At 45.3% G+C, this 19,650-nt stretch overlaps 1 protein-coding gene across 1 annotated transcript in view; it reads left to right on the top strand.

The window, feature by feature from the left end:
- LOC119975511 (lactosylceramide 4-alpha-galactosyltransferase-like) overlaps positions 1-18,320 on the top strand; it is a 127,640-nt gene extending 109,320 nt beyond the window's left edge. Inside the window, exon 3 of the mRNA XM_038815285.1 lies at positions 16,682-18,320. Coding sequence (XP_038671213.1) covers positions 16,682-17,272 — 591 coding nt within the window. The 3' untranslated portion in view covers positions 17,273-18,320. The remainder of the gene's footprint in view (positions 1-16,681) is intronic.
- The last annotated feature ends 1,330 nt before the right edge of the window (positions 18,321-19,650 follow it).

Genomic DNA, 19,650 nt, shown 5'->3' with positions numbered 1-19,650 from the left:
TATGAGGTATGCAAACGATAAATCACAAACACATATCCATTCAATCCATACTTATTATGCAACTTCCCTTCGCAGTCTCTATATCTGGGATTAGTCAGCCCTTAAACCCATGACAGAGCATCTGCAATCACATTATCCTTTCCAGGATTGTGTACAATTTTAACTGTTGTAATAAGAAACTCCAACATTTCGGGTTTTAAACTTCTCTATAAGCGGAAGTGGATTATCATAGAATCATAGAATTAACAGTGCAGAAGGAAGCCATTCGGCCCATCGAGTCTGCACCGGCTCTTGGAAAGAGCACCCTACCCAAGGTCAACACCTCCACCCTATCCCAATAACCCAGTAACCCCACCCAACACTAAGGGCAATTTTGGACACTAAGGGCAATTTATCATGGCCAATCCACCTAACCTGCACATCTTTGGACTGTGGGAGGAAACCGGAGCACCCGGAGGAAACCCACGCACACACGGGGGGGGGGGGGGGATGTGCAGACTTCACACAGACAGTGACCCAAGACGGAATCGAACCTGGAGCTGTGAAGCAACTGTGCTATCCACAAGGCTACCGTGCTGCCCTAACTATTATGTTCTGTGTAAATTAAGCTTTCCTGATTGTCATGTCAGACGTATGCTTCAAAGTGCTGCAGGGCTAGTAGCAAGGAAAAGGCTTCCTTTTCAATGATAAAATACTTCCTTTAGCACAGTCTTTTTTGAAAAATATCCTGCTGGCCTCTCTAACCCTGCCCTGTTGTCTTGCAGCAAAATTGCCACTAGCCCTTGGTCACTGACATCTGACCATTTTTTAAATGGCCAGGAAATGTCCTTGGCAGCCAGCACCTGTCCTGTTCACCCACTAACATGGCCTTCAATCTCTCAAACTCTATTTGGATCACAGTGTTTTGGTTGGTTTCTGCAAATTGTCCAATATACACTGTATTTCAGTGTGGTCACTTAAAATGGCATCCAGTAAGTGATGCTGGGAAAAGTGGCCAAGTTCGAGGATAAACAGGCTGCAGCTCAAATAAACGCTAAAACGGCAGTCCAGACTCTTGCAATACACAGGAAAAAGGCCATCTCCAGGTCATCCCGGATAATAGGACTTGCATGTTAATTTCACTCAGCTAACAGACACCATTATGGCGCCGACTTTCCTTGTTTGGAAGGGCCTATGTGCCCTGACCACCTATGGACTTTGCTAGTAAAGGCACGCCCCACCATCAAGGTGGCGGACCTTGACTGGACTATCAATCGGGGTGATCGAACCCTGGTCGATTGATTGGTGGCCCACCTGGGACTGCCCGAAAGAGCAATCCCCACGGATAAAAGATGCTGCGCAACCCAACGATCTCTCTCTGCAGCAGCAACCAAAAAACGGTGATTTTCACCGGCCAACGAGGAAGACCAATCATCACCCAACCAGCAGAAGGAAGACCGGAGCCAGGAACAGACCAGACTAAGGGCCGAAGATCGAGGACTGCAAAACTTAGAATCACAGATAAAGCTCGAGGTCAATATCTGTCTAGTACTTAACTGAGACTCCAAAGTTCAGTCAAGGCCTGGTATGAACTTGTTCTGTAATAAAACTTATGTTCTGTGTGTGATTGTATAACTTTAACATTGTGTGCTCGTGACTAAATATTGATTGTTTAATGAAACAGACTTGCAGTCATTTGTCCACCGTATACGGGTTAAGACACACTGTGGTTTAGCAACAACAATTGGCGACTCTGGTGGGATTCGAACCCACAACCTTTGAATTAGAAGTCTTTTAAAAAAAATCTTTTTACTGCCATTTTCAAAGTTACATTGCCGTTCGTTTTCGTTTATCATACAGTGCAAAAAAGCTTTTTCTTACTTTTCTCTTTACATATTCTTGCCTTCTGATACGGCGAGTCATTCCCCCCCCCCCACCCTCCTGATGTCCCCCCCCCCCCCCCCCCCCCCCCCCCCCCCACCATGGTCTGTCCGGGGCGGGGGTGGTGTTCGCCCTCCGACCTACGGATGGCAGATTTGATCAGATTTGATCTTCTCCAGCTGGAGAAATTCCGAGAGGTCAGCCAGCCAGTCTGCAGCTGTGGGTGGAGCTGCTGATCGCCTGCCGAGCAGGATTCTCCGGCTTGCGATTAGGGAAGTGGAAACTAGGGCGTCGGCCCTCTTCCCTATGTGTATCTCTGGCTGCTCTCATACCCCGAAGGTTGCCAAATTTTGCCATGGCTTCACTCTCACCCCCACCATCTTGGATATTGCCTCGGAGAAGGCTGTCCAGAACCCAACAAGTTTGGGACAAGCCCAGAACACGTGGGCGTTGGCCAGGCCCCTCTGGCACCGTTCATATTTACCTCTGGGAAAAACTTGCTCATTGGGGCTCTGGTCAGCGTGGCACGGGTAGCACAGTGGGTAGCACTGTGCTTCATAACTCCAGGGTCCCAGGTTCAATTCCCGGCTTGGGTCACTGTCTGTGCACAGTTTGGTCCTCAGCGACCACCTGTGGCCCACAATTCTCCAGCCTTTTAGCCAGGTCCTTTGCGAATATTTTCACATCCACATTAAGCAGCGAAATGGGTCTCTATGATCTACGTTCCGTCGGGTCTTTGTCTTTTTTGGGTATCAGTGAGATTGTGGCCTGCACTAATGTAGGAGACAAAGTGCCCCTTGCCAGCAAGACCGCGATCATGCCCCTTTGATGTGGGGCCATTTTATAGACATTCGCCGGGAACCTGTCGGGTCCTGGTGCCTTCCCCGCCTGCAAGGAGCTGATGCTCTCCATGATTTCTCCCAGATCTATTGGTGCTCCCAGCTCCCCCCCCGTCTGTCCTCCCCCACAACTGGTATTTCCAGTGCGTCGAAGGATTGTTTCTTATGGGGGCTCGGAGATGTAGAGCCCTCAGTAGAATGTCTCGAATGCTGTTAACCTCTTTTGTTCCGCTACCAGTCTGCCTCTGCTGTCTTACACCTGCGCTATTTCCCTCGCGGCTGCCTGCTTTCTCAGCTGGTGAGCCAGTAGGCGGCCAACCTTTTTCCGTGTTCGTACAACGTTCCCCGTGTCTGGTGGAGTTGGTTCACTGCTTTCCTGATGGATAGCAGGCTAAAGTCCATTTGTAGCTTTTACCTCTCCGCCATCAGCTCTACGGTCGGGACCTCGGAGTATTTTCTGTTGACCTCCAAGATTTAGTCGATCAGTTGTTGCCTCCCCTCCCTCTCTTCCCTATCTCTACTCGCCTTGTAGGCTACAATTTCCCCCCTGATCACAGCCTTCAGTGCCTCCCCGAACGTGGAAGGTGAGACTTCTCCATTCCGGTTGTTACTTACGTAGTCGCCTATGGCCTGCAAAGTTTTCAGGCAGGCGGCCTTGTCGGCCAGGAGGTCCGTGTCCAGTCTCCGTGTGGGCCGTTGGGCACGGCCCGTCTCCAACCTCACACCCACGTAGTGCGGAGCGTGTTCTGAGATATCGCGGAGTATTCTGCTCCTATAATTCCTGGAAGCACCGATTTCCCCACTGCAAAGAAGAATGAGAATTCCTTTTCTACAGGGTGTAGGAATGTCCACGGGTCCACCACCCCCATCTGCTCTATAAATGCTCCTAGTTCCTGAGCCATGCCTGTCTTTTTCCCTGTTCTGGGGTTCGATCGTTGGTCAGTGGGTCCTATACCCAGTTAAAGTCACCCCCCCATAATCACTTCCGCCACCGTCTTTTTTATATTTTGTGTTATCCCAGTTGGGAACGAACACATTTACCAGCACCACTAGTGCCCCTTCCAGGACACCGCTGACTATGACGTACCGTCTACCAGGGTCCATAACCGTCCTGGTCTCCGACCTCATCCCGCTCTTATAGAGTGCTAATTTTGCCTTATTAAACTCTGCCGTCTTTTTTGGAAGGTCTGCCCCAATGTCCTGGTACACCCTAATTCTGTGTCCTTTCCATGTGCACGACTTTGTCTGTCAGGCCCACCTCGGGATCTTTTCCCGGTCCTGGTACCGGTGCCGCTTTGCAAATATCGCTCTCGAGCTGCTCACCTGTTTTTGGCTTTGGTTGGAGCGACCTGTTTGCTCTGTCGAGTTCTGGGGGAGTGGGGAAGCTGTCCTTCCCAACTACCTTGCCCAGCATTTGGGCCATGTAGACTGTTGCGTCACTCCCTCTGGCACTCCCACAATACGGACATTCTGTCACCGGGACCTGTTTTACCGGTCCTCAACTTTCCCCTTCAAGTTCCCTTGGGCCGCCACCAACCTCTTCACTTCACTCTCCCGAGCCACAATCCTGTTGCTCTGGTCAGTTGACGTCTTTTCCAAGTCCAGGATCGGCTTTTCCTGGGCTTCCACCTTCCTTCCCAGGCCCAGGCTCTCTATGTGCGCGGGAGGGCGGCCATTGCTTCCGTCACCATCTCTTTCACCACCACCTGGAACTCCATTTAAAATCGCCTCCCTCATGGTGGTCAGCTCCTTTTTTTAGAAATGTCTTCCATCCATCCTCCGGTGTGGTGGGGGGGGGGGGCATCGCTGCCTGTTCCTGTTCCGCCGTTCGGGTCGCTGGTCGCTGCCCTTCTTGGTTGGCCGGGGCCTCCACCTTGCCTCTTGGGTCTGCTGGCCCAACTGCTCATTGCTCCTGCCCCTTGCCACCTCTACTGCCTTCTCGCTGGCCCTTTGAGCTACCGTTTGCCGGCATCTTTCTTCCTACTTCTTCGCTGTTAATAATTTTTGGGTTTAGAGGAGTTTTGGGTGATATTTTGAGCCAAAAGTTCCAGAAATTTTGCTATTTTGTGTCCGATTGGGAGGAGAGCCACCTGATGTGCGTCCGCTCAGCTCATCACCGTCATCAGAAGTCTCGAATTAGAAGTCTAACTGAGCTAGTCACCATGGTTTTATTGGTTCAGACTTTCTTATGTGTACATCATGATTTGTTAATGGAGTGTCCCTGGTATTTCCCTACAACTCTGTATTCTTTCAGTATCTTTATTATATCTTCTCTCTGTTCTTGAGCAAATTGGAGGAACAACATCTCATCTTCCGGTTAGGCACGCTACAGCCTCCTGGTCTCAACATCGAATTCAACAACTTCAGATGATTAGCTGTGCCCCACCTCGACCCATTTGTTTTTATCCCATTTCATTTTAACTGTCTTTTACCATTTATTTCTTTTTTGTCTTTCTTAATGTATACTACACCCCCATCTTATCCACCTTTCCTTACCCTTTCTGCTCTTTGCTTCCCTCTTCCCCTCTCCCACACATCTACAGTTCACCCTCTGATAGTTTCTCTGCTGTTTGGCCTTTCACATCTTTTGTTCTCTCTGGGGACTGCCATTAGCACTTTTTCCCCTTGGTTTCTGTGGCCATTAGCACCCTGTTTCCCTGGGTTTCTGTGGCTGTGACTCAACTTTCATTCTCGCTCCACAGTATAAATATTTCCCACTTTCTCTGTCTGTTAGCTTCGACAAAGAGTCATCGGACTCAAAATGTTCACTCTTTTCTTTCCCTACAGATGCTGCCAGACCTGCTGAGATTTTCCAGCATTTTCTTTCTTGTTTCAGATTCCCGCATCCACAGTAATTTGCTTTTATTCTCTCTCTTCTTCTTCTGTTGATAGGTTTGCATCTTTGAATCGTACAATCTATAGTGCAGAAGGAGGCCATTTGGCCCATTGAGTCTGCACTGGCCGTTGGAAAGACCACCCCACTTAAGCCCATATCTCCACCCTATCCCCGTAACCCAGTCAGCCAGTCCACCTAACCTGCACATCTTTGGATTATGGGAGGAAACCGGAGCACCCAGAGGAAACCCACACAGACACAGGGGGAACGTGTAGACTCTGCATAGACAGTGACCCAGCGTGGAATGGAACTTAGGACCCTGGAGCTGTGAAGAGACTGTGGTAACCATCGTGGTAACCATTGTGCTACCGTGCTGCCCTTTGATTTTAGAACTCCCAGTAGTATCTTCAGACAGTGTCTTGTTTTTGTTCTCGGCTACAAAATCAAAGACAACATGCTTCCCTTTGTCAGGTTTCTGATTGTTCAAATTAGAGAGACCCCTGAATAAGTTACATATTTCTGTCCCTTGCGGTTTCTTGTGCAATGCAACCAGTCTTTTCTGATTGACCACTGGATCTTCCCCCAAATGTACAAGATCTTCTGAAGCCAACCTACAAGATATATTATCAATGCTGAGAGAAAGATTTGGTTCATTTATAATCAATAAATACTCTTTACCCCCCCCCCCCCCCCTTCCCCGACCTTTACATTCTCTCTCTTCCAATTATAACAATAGCTGGTGCTTAACCATTCCCTCCAGTTCAAGCTAAAATCACTTCATTCATTTGTTCCTTACACTGGTCCCATGGAATTTAATTGCAGAATGCCAATGTTAAGATGTTAAGAATTTCTCCAGTTTTATTTTCATTGTATGCAACGTTATATGGGGGAGGTGGTGGCATAATGGTATTTTCACTGGAATAGTAATCCAGAGACCTAGGCTAATGCTCTGATGTCCTGGGTTCGAATCCCACCATGGCAGATGGTGAAATTTGAATTCAATAAAAAAATCTGGAATTAAAAGCCTAATGATGACCATAAAATCATTGTTGACTGTCGTAAAAACCCATCTGCTTCACTCATGTCCTTCAGGGAAGGAAATAAGGAAATCTGCAATCCTTTCTTGGCCTGGCCTCCATGTGACACTAGCAATGTTGTTGACTCTTAACTGACCCCCACTGAAATGACCTAGCAAACCACTCAGTTCAAGGGTAGCTAGAGATGGACAACAAATGCTAGCCCAGCCAGCAATGCCCACATCCCAAGAACCCCCCCTTCCCCCCCCCCCCGCCCCACATATAACAAAACTACAACTCCTCTCCCCGAAGGTATCTATACTGAGTTTCTATACTGAGAATCCCGCCCCCAATTACCAAAGGAGTTCATACACAGCTGTTGAAGGGGGAATCATAGAGATTCCTTGGCCTTAAAGGGGTCATAATAGACCAAACCAGTTTGGATTGCCATCGTTCAATTATACTATCGACTGGAGACGAATATTTCATAATTTTTCCTTCCAAGAAATCTTCAGCTGGCTTTTTCTTTTAAAATCTTCTTGGAAGATTGCTTCTTGGTTGCTTTGATCCAACATGCTTGGTGGTTTCTTGCTGGCTGCTTTTCTGCAAGGCAAAAGGTTTTGCTGTCCATTCTATCGAAGGAGCCGTATTTTCAAACTCATAAATTATACAATGTGAAAAACCCCAGCTGTTTTGATGCTTGACTGACTAGTCTTGGGATCCGATGCATTGATTGCCAAATTTAAGTTTGGGTTTGCAGTCAGTATTCTGTGGGTTGTCTCCGATAATCTGCCACCGTAATGATACGGAGAACTATACTTTTCTCTTCACAGTAACTATGTTTACAGTGTTTCAATGCTGAATTCATTCTGGCTACAACATGTCCTCTTGGAACGCAACAGTGTATAAACACCAAATTTAATGACTTGGTTACATCTGAGTGAGTCTGCTGTAAACTACATCTTTACCTACGTTGGTGATGCATTCAATATGTAAGAACAGGATCAACTATACAGTATGTGGTATATGATCACTGACTCATTCTTGTGATAGCTAACACACAATGAAACATGCATAGAAAATAGAAGCAGGAGGAGGCTATTTGGCCCTTGGAAGCCTGCTCCGCCATTTATGACTGATCAAGTTCAATACCGTGATCCCACCTTCCCCCATATTCCTTGATCCATTTAGCCCCAAGAGCTATATCTAATTCCTTTACACCATGTTTTGGCCTCAACTACTTTCTGTGGGAGGGTATTCCACAGATTCACCACTCACTGGGTGAAGAAATTTCTCCTCACCTCAGTCCTAAAAAGTTGGCTCCCTTATCCTCAAACTATGACCCTCAGTTCTGGATTCCCCCACCATCAAGAACTCCCTTTCTGAATCTACTCTGTCTAGTTCTGTTAGTGTAGTGATCTCTGTATGTGGTAATATATGATCAGACTATGTTAAGCTAGTACAGGCAACTGAACACTAGATGGCCACACTATCAGGACCTATATAAATGTTTTCCCGCTCTTTCCTAGGGGAATGCTTGTCTGGAGTGCAGAAAGTACAGAGCTAGGGAGAAGAAGTAGAGTAAGAAGTCTTACAACACCAGGTTAAAGTCCAACAGGTTTGTTTCAAGCACGAGCTTTCGGAGCGCAGCTAATTTCCTCAGGTGAAGAAGATAATAGATATCAGTAATTATCTGTATCTTATTTAATAGTTTAATCTACAGTTATTTGTTTATTTACTAGTTTAGGATTAAGTAAAAAGAACTCAAGATTATTTTACATTACTCATTAAATTACTTTATAATCACTGGAAGATTACATCTATATTTCAACAACTCAGCTAGGCTAAAACAGTAATATATATATTACAACATTGTAATATAACCTGGTACCAGGTTTAAAAAGCTTTAAGAAAGACTAGTAAGTAAATTCAAACACAGACAATAGAGTTCCAATACCGACTATTCGACTGGTGATATGAGGATATGCATGGATCCTAAAGATCTCAACAGAAATATTTGCGAAGAACAGTACCCAATACCTAAAAGAGAGGAAATCACCTCAGAAATGGCCAATGCCAAAATATTCACTAAATTAGGTGCATCTCAAGGATTTTGGCAGATGCAGCTTGATAACTGCAGCAAGCTCCTCTGCATGTTCAATACACCTTTTGGGAGGGATTGTTTCAATAGAATGGCCTTTGATATTATTTCTGCATCAGAAATATTTCATCGTATAATGGAGCAAATGACAGAGCATTGAAGGTGTTCGTGTTTATGTTGATGACATAATCATCTGGCCTACGACAGCAGAAGAACACATGATTCGACTCTGAACGGATACATAAGTATGGTTTAAAACTCAACCAATCGAAGTGCATGTTTGCCACCTCATCTCTAAAATTTCTTGGTATCACACCTGACGATGACAAAATTGAAGCCATAAAAACAATGTAGCAACCGAAAGATAAGGCTGTGTTGCGTTTTCTAGGATTTGTGAACTTCCTAGGGAAATATCTATCAAGTCTTTCCACCAGAACTACTGCATTTCGTTTTCTAACCAAGAAACTGAGTTTGATTGGACTCAGCATCACAATGAAGAATGGTTAGATTTGAAACAACAGTTGATTCAGGCTCCAAGATTGGCATTTTTTGACCTGACTAAACCCACTAAAGTTTTGACTGATGCCAGTCAGAATGGCATTGGTGCCGTTTTGCTACAACAGGATGTTCACCACAACAACTGGGTTCCCATAGCCTACGCCTCAAGGTCAATGACCTCAACTGTGTGTAGGTACGCTCAGATAGAGAAAGAGTGTCTTGGACCTGTTACTGGAATAACAACATTTCATGATTATGTATAAGGCTTACCAAAATTTACTGTGGAAACAGACCATCATCCACTTGTCAACATTATTGATAAGAATCTTAATGATATGACACCTAGACTACAATGGCTTATAATGAAACTGCGTAGATATGATTTTAACCTTATCTATACTCCAGGTAGAGTTAATTATAGCAGGCACTCTGTCCAGATCTGTGACACCGCGATCATGCCAGAATCAATAAATAATACTGATGCTCATCTACAATTATTTAAAGAATTACTTCCTGCGTCCGATCACAAACTTCAACAGATACGTCATGAAACACAGAAGGATGCCACTTGGACCAGAGTGATCCATCATTTGCAGAATGGATGGCTATTTTTCATTTTTCATTTCATTTTCATTTCAAAAGGTCACTGTCCACAATACCAAAGTATACAGTCTGAACTGATGATATCAGATGGTATTCTACTGTGACATGACAGAATCATCATTCCAGAGAGTATGAAGTCAAAAATGTGAACTAAATTTCACAAAGGTCATCTAGGCATAGAGAAATGTAAACGCAGAGCCAGGCATTCGATTTATTGGCCAAGTATTAATCCAGACATCTCAGACATGATTACTTCCTGTTCCACCTGCCAGAAAAGTCTGGCCAAAGTCAACAGTGCAAAGAGAAATTGCGGCAACATGATATTACATTATCACCATGGATGAAAGTAGGTATCGATCTCTTTCATTCATATGGCAGAGGTTACATTTTAGTCATTGGCTATTATTCAGATTTTCCAGAAGTCATGAAACTGAATGATATCACATCCACAACTGTTATTAAACCAGGCAAAGACATCTTTGTTTGACCTGGTATACCTCAATCCATAATGTCTGATAATGGTCCGTGTTTTAACAGTTGGGAATGGATTGAATTTGCCACGGCATACAATTTCAGACATATCACATCTAGTCCTCATTTCCTGCAATTTGACTGAAAGGTTGGCGTCATATAATTAAGCAGTTATTAAATAAAGCCAGAGACTTACAATCTGACTTGTACGTCGCCTTGTTAACTTACATATCATTACCTCTGACCACAGGATTATCTCCTGCACTGAAGCATGTTGGTCAGACAGTGCTTGGGTTCTCAGACAGGTATGACCTAGATCATATCTGGTAAAAAACATAAGGTGACCTGTTAATCAGAAGAAATCGGCGTGATCTTCTTCAAGATAAGATTCACACACCAGCTTTTCCTGATCTTGACTTACATCAATGTTAAGAAATGTTGACCAACAACAACATTCTACTTCATCACTGAGCAAGAACATTAAAACTTCTTCCTCACCGTTGAAATTAAGAAGATCTACAAGAAGGAGAAGAAAGCCAAATTGACTTGGAACATACAGTACAAAAGGAGGCCATTCAGCCCATCGAGTCTGCACCGATCCACTTAAAGCCCTCACTTCCACCCTATCCCCGTAACCCAATAACCCCCTCCTAACATTTTTTTGGACATTCAGGGGCAATTTAGCATGTCCAATCCACCTAACCTGTACGTCTTTGGACTGTGGGAGGAAACCGGAGCATCTGGAGGAAATCGAACCTGGGATCCTGGCGCTGTGAAGCCACAGTGCTAACAATTTAAAGTTTAAGCTATGAACTTTAACATAGAACATAGAACATAGAACAGTACAGCACAGAACAGGCCCTTCGGCCCTCAATGTTGTGCCGAGCCATGATCACCCTACTCAAACCCACGTATCCACCCCATACCCGTAACCCAACAACCCCCCCCCCCTTAACCTTACTTTTATTAGGACACTACGGGCAATTTAGAATGGCCAATCCACCTAACCCGCACATCTTTGGACTGTGGGAGGAAACCGGAGCACCCGGAGGAAACCCACGCACACAGGGGGAGGACGTGCAGACTCCACACAGACAGTGACCCAGCCGGGAATCGAACCTGGGACCCTGGAGCTGTGAAGCATTTATGCTAACCACCATGCTACCCTGCTGCCCAAATAATTCTAGTGTTTGCTGTACTGTGTAAACCACTGTATTTATGTATACACAAGGAAATGTTAAGAAAAAAAGATTATGTAGTTAATTAGATGTAATTGTTAATTAGAGATTGTATAACAGCTGCAGAAAGGCAGTTCGAGGGGGGTCTGCCTACTGAGGTAATATGGGTTGAAGTTAGAAATAGGAAAGGAGCAGTCACCTTGTTGGGAGTGTTCTATAGGCCCCCCAATAGCAGCAGAGATGTGGAGGAACAGATTGGGAAACAGATTCTGGAAAGGTGCAGAAGTCACAGGGTAGTAGTCATGGGCGACTTCAACTTCCCAAACATTGAGTGGAAACTCTTTAGATCAAATAGTTTGGATGGGGTAGTGTTTGTGCAGTGTGTCCAGGAAGCTTTTCTAACACAGTATGTAGATTGTCCGACCAGAGGGGAGGCCATATTGGATTTAGTACTTGGTAATGAACCAGGGCAGGTGATAGATTTGTTAGTGGGGGAGCATTTTGAAGGTAGTGACCACAATTCTGTGACTTTCACTTTAGTAATGGAGAGGGATAGGTGCGAGCAACAGGGCAAGGTTTATAATTGGGGGAAGGGTAAATACAATGCTGTCAGACAAGAATTGAAGTGCAGAAGTTGGGAACATAGGCTGTCAGGGAAGGACACAAGTGAAATGTGGAACTTGTTCAAGGATCAGGTACTGCGTGTCTTTGATATGTATGTCCCTGTCAGGCAGGGAAGAGATGGTCGAGTGAGGGAACCATGGTTGACAAGAGAGGTTGAATGTCTTGTTAAGAGGAAGAAGGAGACTTATGTAAGGCTGAAGAAACAAGGTTCAGACAGTGCGCTGGAGGGATACAAGATAGCCAGGAGGGAACTGAAGAAAGGGATTAGGAGAGCTAAGAGAGGGCATGAAAAATCTTTGGCGGGTAGGATCAAGGAAAACCCCAAGGCCTTTTACACATACGTGAGAAATATGAGAATGACTAGAGTGAGAGTAGGTCCGATTAAGGACAGTAGCGGGAGATTGTGTATTGAGTTGAAGAGATAGGAGAGGTCTTGAACAAGTATTTTTCTTCAGTATTTACAAATGAAAGGGGCCATATTGTTGGAGAGGACAGCGTGAAGCAGACTGATAAGCTTGAGGAGATACTTGTCAGGAAGGAAGATGTGTTGCGCGTTTTGAAAAACTTGAGGATAGACAAGTCCCCCGGGCCTGACGGGATATATCTAAGGATTCTATGGGAAGCAAGAAATGAAATTGCAGAGCCGTTGGCAATGATCTTTTCGTCCTCGCTGTCAACAGGGGTGGTACCAGAGGATTGGAGAGTGGCGAATGTCGTGCCCCTGTTCAAAAAAGGGAATAGGGATAACCCTGGGAATTACAGGCCAGTTAGTCTTACTTCGGTGGTAGGCAAAGTAATGGAAAGGGTACTGAGGGATAGGATTTCTGAGCATCTGGAAAGGCATTGCTTGATTAGGGATAGTCAGCACGGATTTGTGAGGGGTAGGTCTTGCCTTACAAGTCTTATTGAATTCTTTGAGGAGGTGACCAAGCATGTGGATGAAGGTAAAGCAGTGGATGTAGTGTACATGGATTTTAGTAAGGCATTTGATAAGGTTCCCCATGGTAGGCTTATGCAGAAAGTAAGGAGGCATGGGATAGTGGGAAATTTGGCCAGTTGGATAACAAACTGGCTAACCGATAGAAGACAGAGAGTTGTGGTGGATGGCAAATATTCAGCCTGGAGCCCAGTTATCAGTGGCGTACCGCAGGGATCAGTTCTGGGTCCTCTGCTGTTTGTGATTTTCATTAACGACTTGGATGAGGGAGTTGAAGGGTGGGTCAGTAAATTTGCAGATGATACGAAGATTGGTGGAGTTGTGGATAGTGAGGAGGGCTGTTGTCGGCTTCAAAGAGACATAGATAGAATGCAGAGCTGGGCTGAGAAGTGGCAGATGGAGTTTAACCCTGACAAGTGTGAGGTTGTCCATTTTGGAAGGACAAATCTGAATGCGGAATACAGGGTTAATGGTAGGGTTCTTGGCAATGTGGAGGAGCAGAGAGATCTTGGGGTCTATGTTCATTGTTCTTTGAAAGTTGCCACTCAAGTGGATAGAGCTGTGAAGAAGGCCTATGGTGTGCTAGCGTTCATTAGCAGAGGGATTGAATTTAAGAGCCGTGAGGTGATGATGCAGCTGTACAAAACCTTGGTCAGGCCACATTTGGAGTACTGTGTGCAGTTCTGGTCACCTCATTTTAGGAAGGATGTGGAAGCTTTGGAAAAGGTGCAAAGGAGATTTACCAAGATGTTGCCTGGAATGGAGAGTAGGTCATACGAGGAAAGATTGAGGGTGCTAGGCCTTTTCTCATTAGAACGGAGAAGGATGAGGGGCGACTTGATAGAGGTTTATAAGATGATCAGGGGAATAGATAGAGTAGACAGTCAGAGACTTTTTCCCCGGGTGGAACACACCATTACAAGGGGACATAAATTTAAGATAAATGGTGGAAGATATAGAGGGGATGTCAGAGGTAGGTTCTTTACCCAGAGAGTAGTGGGGGCATGGAATGCACTGCCTGTGGTAGTAGTTGAGTCGGAAAATTTATGGACCTTCAAGCGGCTATTGGATAGGTACTTGGATTAGGGTAGAATAAGGGAGTGTAGGTTAACTTCTTAAGGGCAGCACGGTAGCATTGTGGATAGCACAATTGCTTCACAGCTCCAGGGTCCCAAGTTCGATTTCGACTTGGGTCGCTGTCTGTGTGGAGTCTGCACATCCTCCCCGTGTGTGCGTGGGTTTCCTCCGGGTACTCCGGTTTCCTCCCACAGTCCAAAGATGTGCAGGTTGGGTGGATTGGCCATGACAAATTGTCCAAAATTCTATGATTAACCTAGGACAAAGGTTCGGCGCAACATCGTGGGCCGAAGGGCCTGTTCTGTGCTGTATTTCTCTATCTCTATCTATCTATCTCTGTATTTAGTAAAACATGGGGCAGCACGGTAGCATTGTGGATAGCACAATCGCTTCACAGCTCCAGGGTCCCAGGTTTGATTCCGGCTTGGGTCACTGTCTGTGCGGAGTCTGCACATCCTCCCCGTGTGTGTGTGGGTTTCCTCCGGGTGCTCCGGTTTCCTCCCACAGTCCAAAGATGTGCAGGTTAGGTGGATTGGCCATGATAAATTGCCCTTAGTGTCCAAAATTGCCCTTAGTGTTGGGTGGGGTTACTGGGTTATGGGGTTATGGGGATGGAGTGGAGGTGTTGACCTTGGGTAGGGTGCTCTTTCCAAGAACCGGTGCAGACTCGATGGGCCGAATGGCCTCCTGCACTGTAAATTCTATGATTCTATGATCAGACTATGTTAAGCTAGTACAGGCAACTGAACACTAGATGGCCACACTATCAGGACATATATAAAAGTTTTCCCGCACTTTCCTAGGGGAGTGTATGCCTGGAGTGCAAAGAATACAAAGCTAGAGAGAAGAAGTTAATAGATATCAGTAATTATCTTTATCTTTAATAGTTTAATCAACAATTATCTGTTTGTTTACCAGTTTAGTATTAAGTAAAAAGAACTCCCAAGATTATTTATATTACTCATTAAATTACTTTATCATCACTGGAAGACTACATCTATATTTCAACAACTCGGCTAGGCAAAAAAAGTAATATATATATTACAAAATCGTAATATAACACTTAGAATTTTATAAGTTTCTATGAGATCCCCTCTCACTCTTCTAAACTCCAATGAATATAATTCTAACTGACTTAGTCTCTCCTCATACAACTGTCCCGCCATCCCAGGAATCAGCCTGGTAAACCTTTGCTGCACTCCCTCCATAACAAGAACATCCTTCCTCAGATAAGGACACCAAAACTGCACATGATTCTCTTGGTGTGGCCTACTAATGCCCTATACAATTGCAGTTAAACATTCCTATCCCTATACTCAAATCCTCTCTCTATGAAGGCCAACATACCATTTGCCTTCTTACTGCCTGCTGTACGTGGAGCATTTTGGGTTCAAACAAAATCCATACTTGAAATGAAAAATTGAAATGAAAATCGCTTATTGTCACAAGTAGGCATCAAATGAAGTTACTGTGAAAATCTCCTAGTCGCCACATTCCGGAGCCTGTTCAGAGAGGCTGGTACGGGAATTGAACCCGCGCTGCTGGCCTGTCTTGGTCTGCTTTAAAAGCCAGCTATTTAGCCCTGTGCTAAACCAGCCGTGTGAACTGCACAAAATATTTCAGAATGAGCCATAGGGCACACGACTAATGTGGTCAGAAATTCTTACTTGGTTATATTTTGATCTGGGCCGGGATTCTCCCCTACCCGGCGTCGGGCCTCCCCAAAGGCGCGGAATTCTCCGCTCCTTTAGGGGCTAGGCCCGCGCCGGAGTGGTTGGCGCCACGCCGACTGGCACCAAAACTGGCGCCAAAGGCCTTTGACCCCCGCGGCCCGGTGTCAGGGCTGGCCGAAAGGCCTTCGCCGGTTCGCGCATGCGCCGGTGTGTCAGCGGCCACTGACGTCACCACCGGCGCATGCGCGGTAGGGAGGTTCTCTTCTGCCGCCGCCATGGTGGAGGCCATGGCGGCGGTGGAAGAAAAAGAGTGCCCCCACGGCACTGGCTCGCCCGCCGATCGGTGGACCCCAATGGCAGGCCAGGCTACCGTGGGGGCACCCACCGGGGTCCGATCGGCCCCAGGATCCCGGGAGCTCGTTCGCGCCGCCAATCCAGCCGCCACCAGAGGTGGTTGAAACCACGGCGGCGGGATTGGCCTCTCAGCGGCGGGACATCGGCCCATCGCGAGCAGGAGAATCGCCGCGGGGGGCACGCCGATCGGCGCGGTGCGATTCCCGTCCCCGCCAATTCCCAGGTGGCTGAGAATTCCGGCCACGGCGGGGACGGGATTTACGCCGGCCCCGGGCGATTCTCCGACCCTGTGGGGGGTGGGAGAATTTCGCCCCTGAAGTCTGATGTGTTTTTGTATATTTTTGACTAGAGTTGTATTTTGTATGTGTAATGAAATGTTTGGCTCTTGTGATATTTCCTACATTTTCCCATCAAATTAAAAATGCAGACCTTGCCCGAAAAACCAGGCAAGTTCAAGGCTACGCTCTCGCAGTTTCTCCTATCCGCATATCCCATCTTGCAGTAATTGGTCCTTAACCAGTGATCATTGTGCGTACCAAGGGACAGCATCTGGAGGGAAAGGACAATTTTAGTATCAAAACATGCAAATGATGAACCTTTATTCTGTTATACAGGTAGATTATACCCAAGAAATGTACTGGATTCACGTGCTATCCGATGCCTGCCGGATAGCACTGCTATGGAAGTATGGAGGAGTCTATTTGGACACAGATATCATATCACTGAAGCCCTTGGAACTCCACAACTTCAGCTTCATCTGTGCACAATCAAAAAATTATGCTAATGGTGCAGCTCTGGGATTTAACCACAATCATCCCTTCGCAAATATGTGCATAACAGATTATGTTGAGAGTTACAGTGGTGATATCTGGGGCCACCAGGGTCCTGACCTGATAACTCGAATGTTGAAGAAATGGTGCAATACTGATGATCTTGATATGTTCCTTGACAAAGACTGCAAAGGGATTTTCTACTTGTCCAGCAACTGGTTCTACCCAGTTCCATACACCGATTGGGAAAAGTACTTTGAAAAAGGTCGATGGGACAAGGATAGTTCTGCTATTCAAAATGAATTCTCAAATACTAGTGGGGTACATATCTGGAATTTTCTAAGTCGTTCACACAAAGATCCGATCAAAGGAAGTCGATCGTTACTAGATTACTTCTTTAGTAAATACTGTCCAATGACATATTCATTGCTCTAAATTTGGTGTTTGGTTTTTACATTGATTTGCGTACTTGCATTGAATGTTAATCCCTAAGAATTACTGCTAACCGAATCAATCATGATGACTTGTACCAATGGGCCCCACTCAGCCTCATCTCATTACTTCTTCATTTGTAACTTCCTGCTGTCTTTGTGACTGCTGGGTAATAGGAAATGGGAAAAGTGGTATTCTGTCTCTAGTTTTACCTTCCACCCTCCCATCCCACACAAACTTCAGTGGCTGCACTAAGATCGTTGACACCAGTTTTTTGTGTGTCAATGGCCTCTTCCTGAGGCCCCTGCCTCTATTACAATTGACGCATCTTAATTCAAAATTATTCAATTCCAATTACCCATTGGCTTTTTTTAGCCCTGATATCCTGTATTATTGACGTTGACTACTTCAAATGATTGAATAATTTTCTCCAATGGAAAATCAGTGTTATTGGGACTGGACGGTACACAGTGTAAAGAATGGATGCAGGTTTAACATTGGGAGGTGCCGCTAATCAACGCTATCTTCACCGGAGTCCATAGTGTAACTGCTACAGACTGTCTAGGCTGTCCCTTTTCATTTGTCATTAGGCTTTTGCAGTTCCTTGGACAAATATTTCTGGAGAAAGTATAGCCAAACACTCTGATAGCCTGGCTGTCACTTTCTGGTGCAATATCCTGCATAACACTAGTGTATTACTCTTTACTATTGGAAGGGTCCATTACGTGGGTAAGATTATTTTTTATGCAAATAGATTACGATATATTCCTAATCTCTGGGGAATTTAATTTTGACGTTTATATTGTCTACTGAGTGAATCACTGCCTCTTGCCTTTATTGAGATTGTATTTGATAAACACTGGATGCATATATTGTTTCTTTTTTTATATTTGGGAAAAGTTTGATTTAGACTTTTTTATATAACAGACTTCTGTTTAAGATCTTCAATTTTCAGTGACATAAGGGAAAACTTTGCACTATTGTTGCCTATTGATTAATTGGATGATTTTTTTTTGAATGAGTCTTTAAATTAAATGACCTTGCAGATTAAGCCTTTTTCATTGCACTAACGGAGCTGTCACTTTGTGAAATTATGGTTTTGGTTCATCTGCAGTTGGATTTGGAAAAGAAAGATCTGGCCAACTCTTAAGAAACAGCTGCCCCCCTCCCTCCCCACAACTAACAGTCTTGAACCATGTCTGCGTGAGGCACACAGCTGCTTTGCCTGAGGCATTGTGTCAACTTGCTGCATATCACTGAGATTCTCTGTGTGGAAGCTCTGTCTGTTATCATTACTGTGATTGCAATAGGGCGGCATGGTGGTGCAGTGGTTAGCACTGCTGCCTCAGGGCGCCAAGGTTCGATCCTGGCCCCAGGTCACTGTCCGTGTGCAGTTTGCACATTCTCCCTGTGTCTGCGTGGGTCTCATCCCCACGACACAAAAATGTGCAGGGTAGGTTGATTGGCCACACGAAATAACCCCTTAATTGGAATTTCTTTTTAAGATAAAAAAAAATGAATGCGATTGCAGCTCAGTCGGCCCAGTGCCTTGTGAATAATATTGAAAGTGTGTAAAGCAGCCAGACGCAGAAGGTCTGTTTGTTACAATGGACTGGAGTTATACTCCACCTGCTGCAAACTTGCTAGTGCGAGGCCCAAGGATGACGTTTTGCACTGTTTGGCCCTCAAGCCTATGAGGCTCAGATCAGACCTGTCTCCTGAAGAACATTCCCACTCTTCCATTCGCTGAAGTGGAGCAGGTTATGTGTTGGTCTGATGGGGACAGTGTTACTATATCTTATTATCTCCAGCTCCTGCCCTACGTTTCTGATATTTGGATTTGTGCTATGAGGACCAATTTTATGGAAAGAATCCAGGTCCGAATGTGAGCAGCGGATACGTCCAATGGCTTACCTCTGTACTGGAGGTAGTGGCCCTGGCACAGGGCTACCTTTTCATGAGGTGGAACATCTATTGTGCTGTTTTTGTCATGATGTGATGGAGCCTGTCATGATTAGGAGGGAAGAATCATGTGCAGATGCCCCATGTATTGAGTAGAGCTGATTCCTGGCCGAATGCCTTGTCCTCGTCTGTGTTATGTTTTTTTTTATTGTTCTCTGTTTGAGCTCATGTCCATTTATATCCAGGCATGTCAATTAGTAACCAATATTCAGTCATGATTCCATTTTCTGTTCCTGCTGTGCAAGACTGACTTGGTTAGAATTGAATTTTACTTTGATTGGCGGCAGGAGCAGGCGGCACAAAAGACATGGTTATTCCAAAGTAAAACGATATTTACATCAGCAAAGAGACAGAAAATATAAAGGGAGTTTGAGAGTAGGGATAAAAATAATCAAAACAATTTCAGAGTGAAACATTAA

The sequence above is a fragment of the Scyliorhinus canicula genome, chromosome 13, assembly GCF_902713615.1.
Source record: "Scyliorhinus canicula chromosome 13, sScyCan1.1, whole genome shotgun sequence".
In the NCBI taxonomy this organism is placed as follows: domain Eukaryota; kingdom Metazoa; phylum Chordata; class Chondrichthyes; order Carcharhiniformes; family Scyliorhinidae; genus Scyliorhinus; species Scyliorhinus canicula.
Note: the sequence above shows the minus strand (reverse complement) of the source record. Positions and strands in the feature narration are given on the sequence as shown.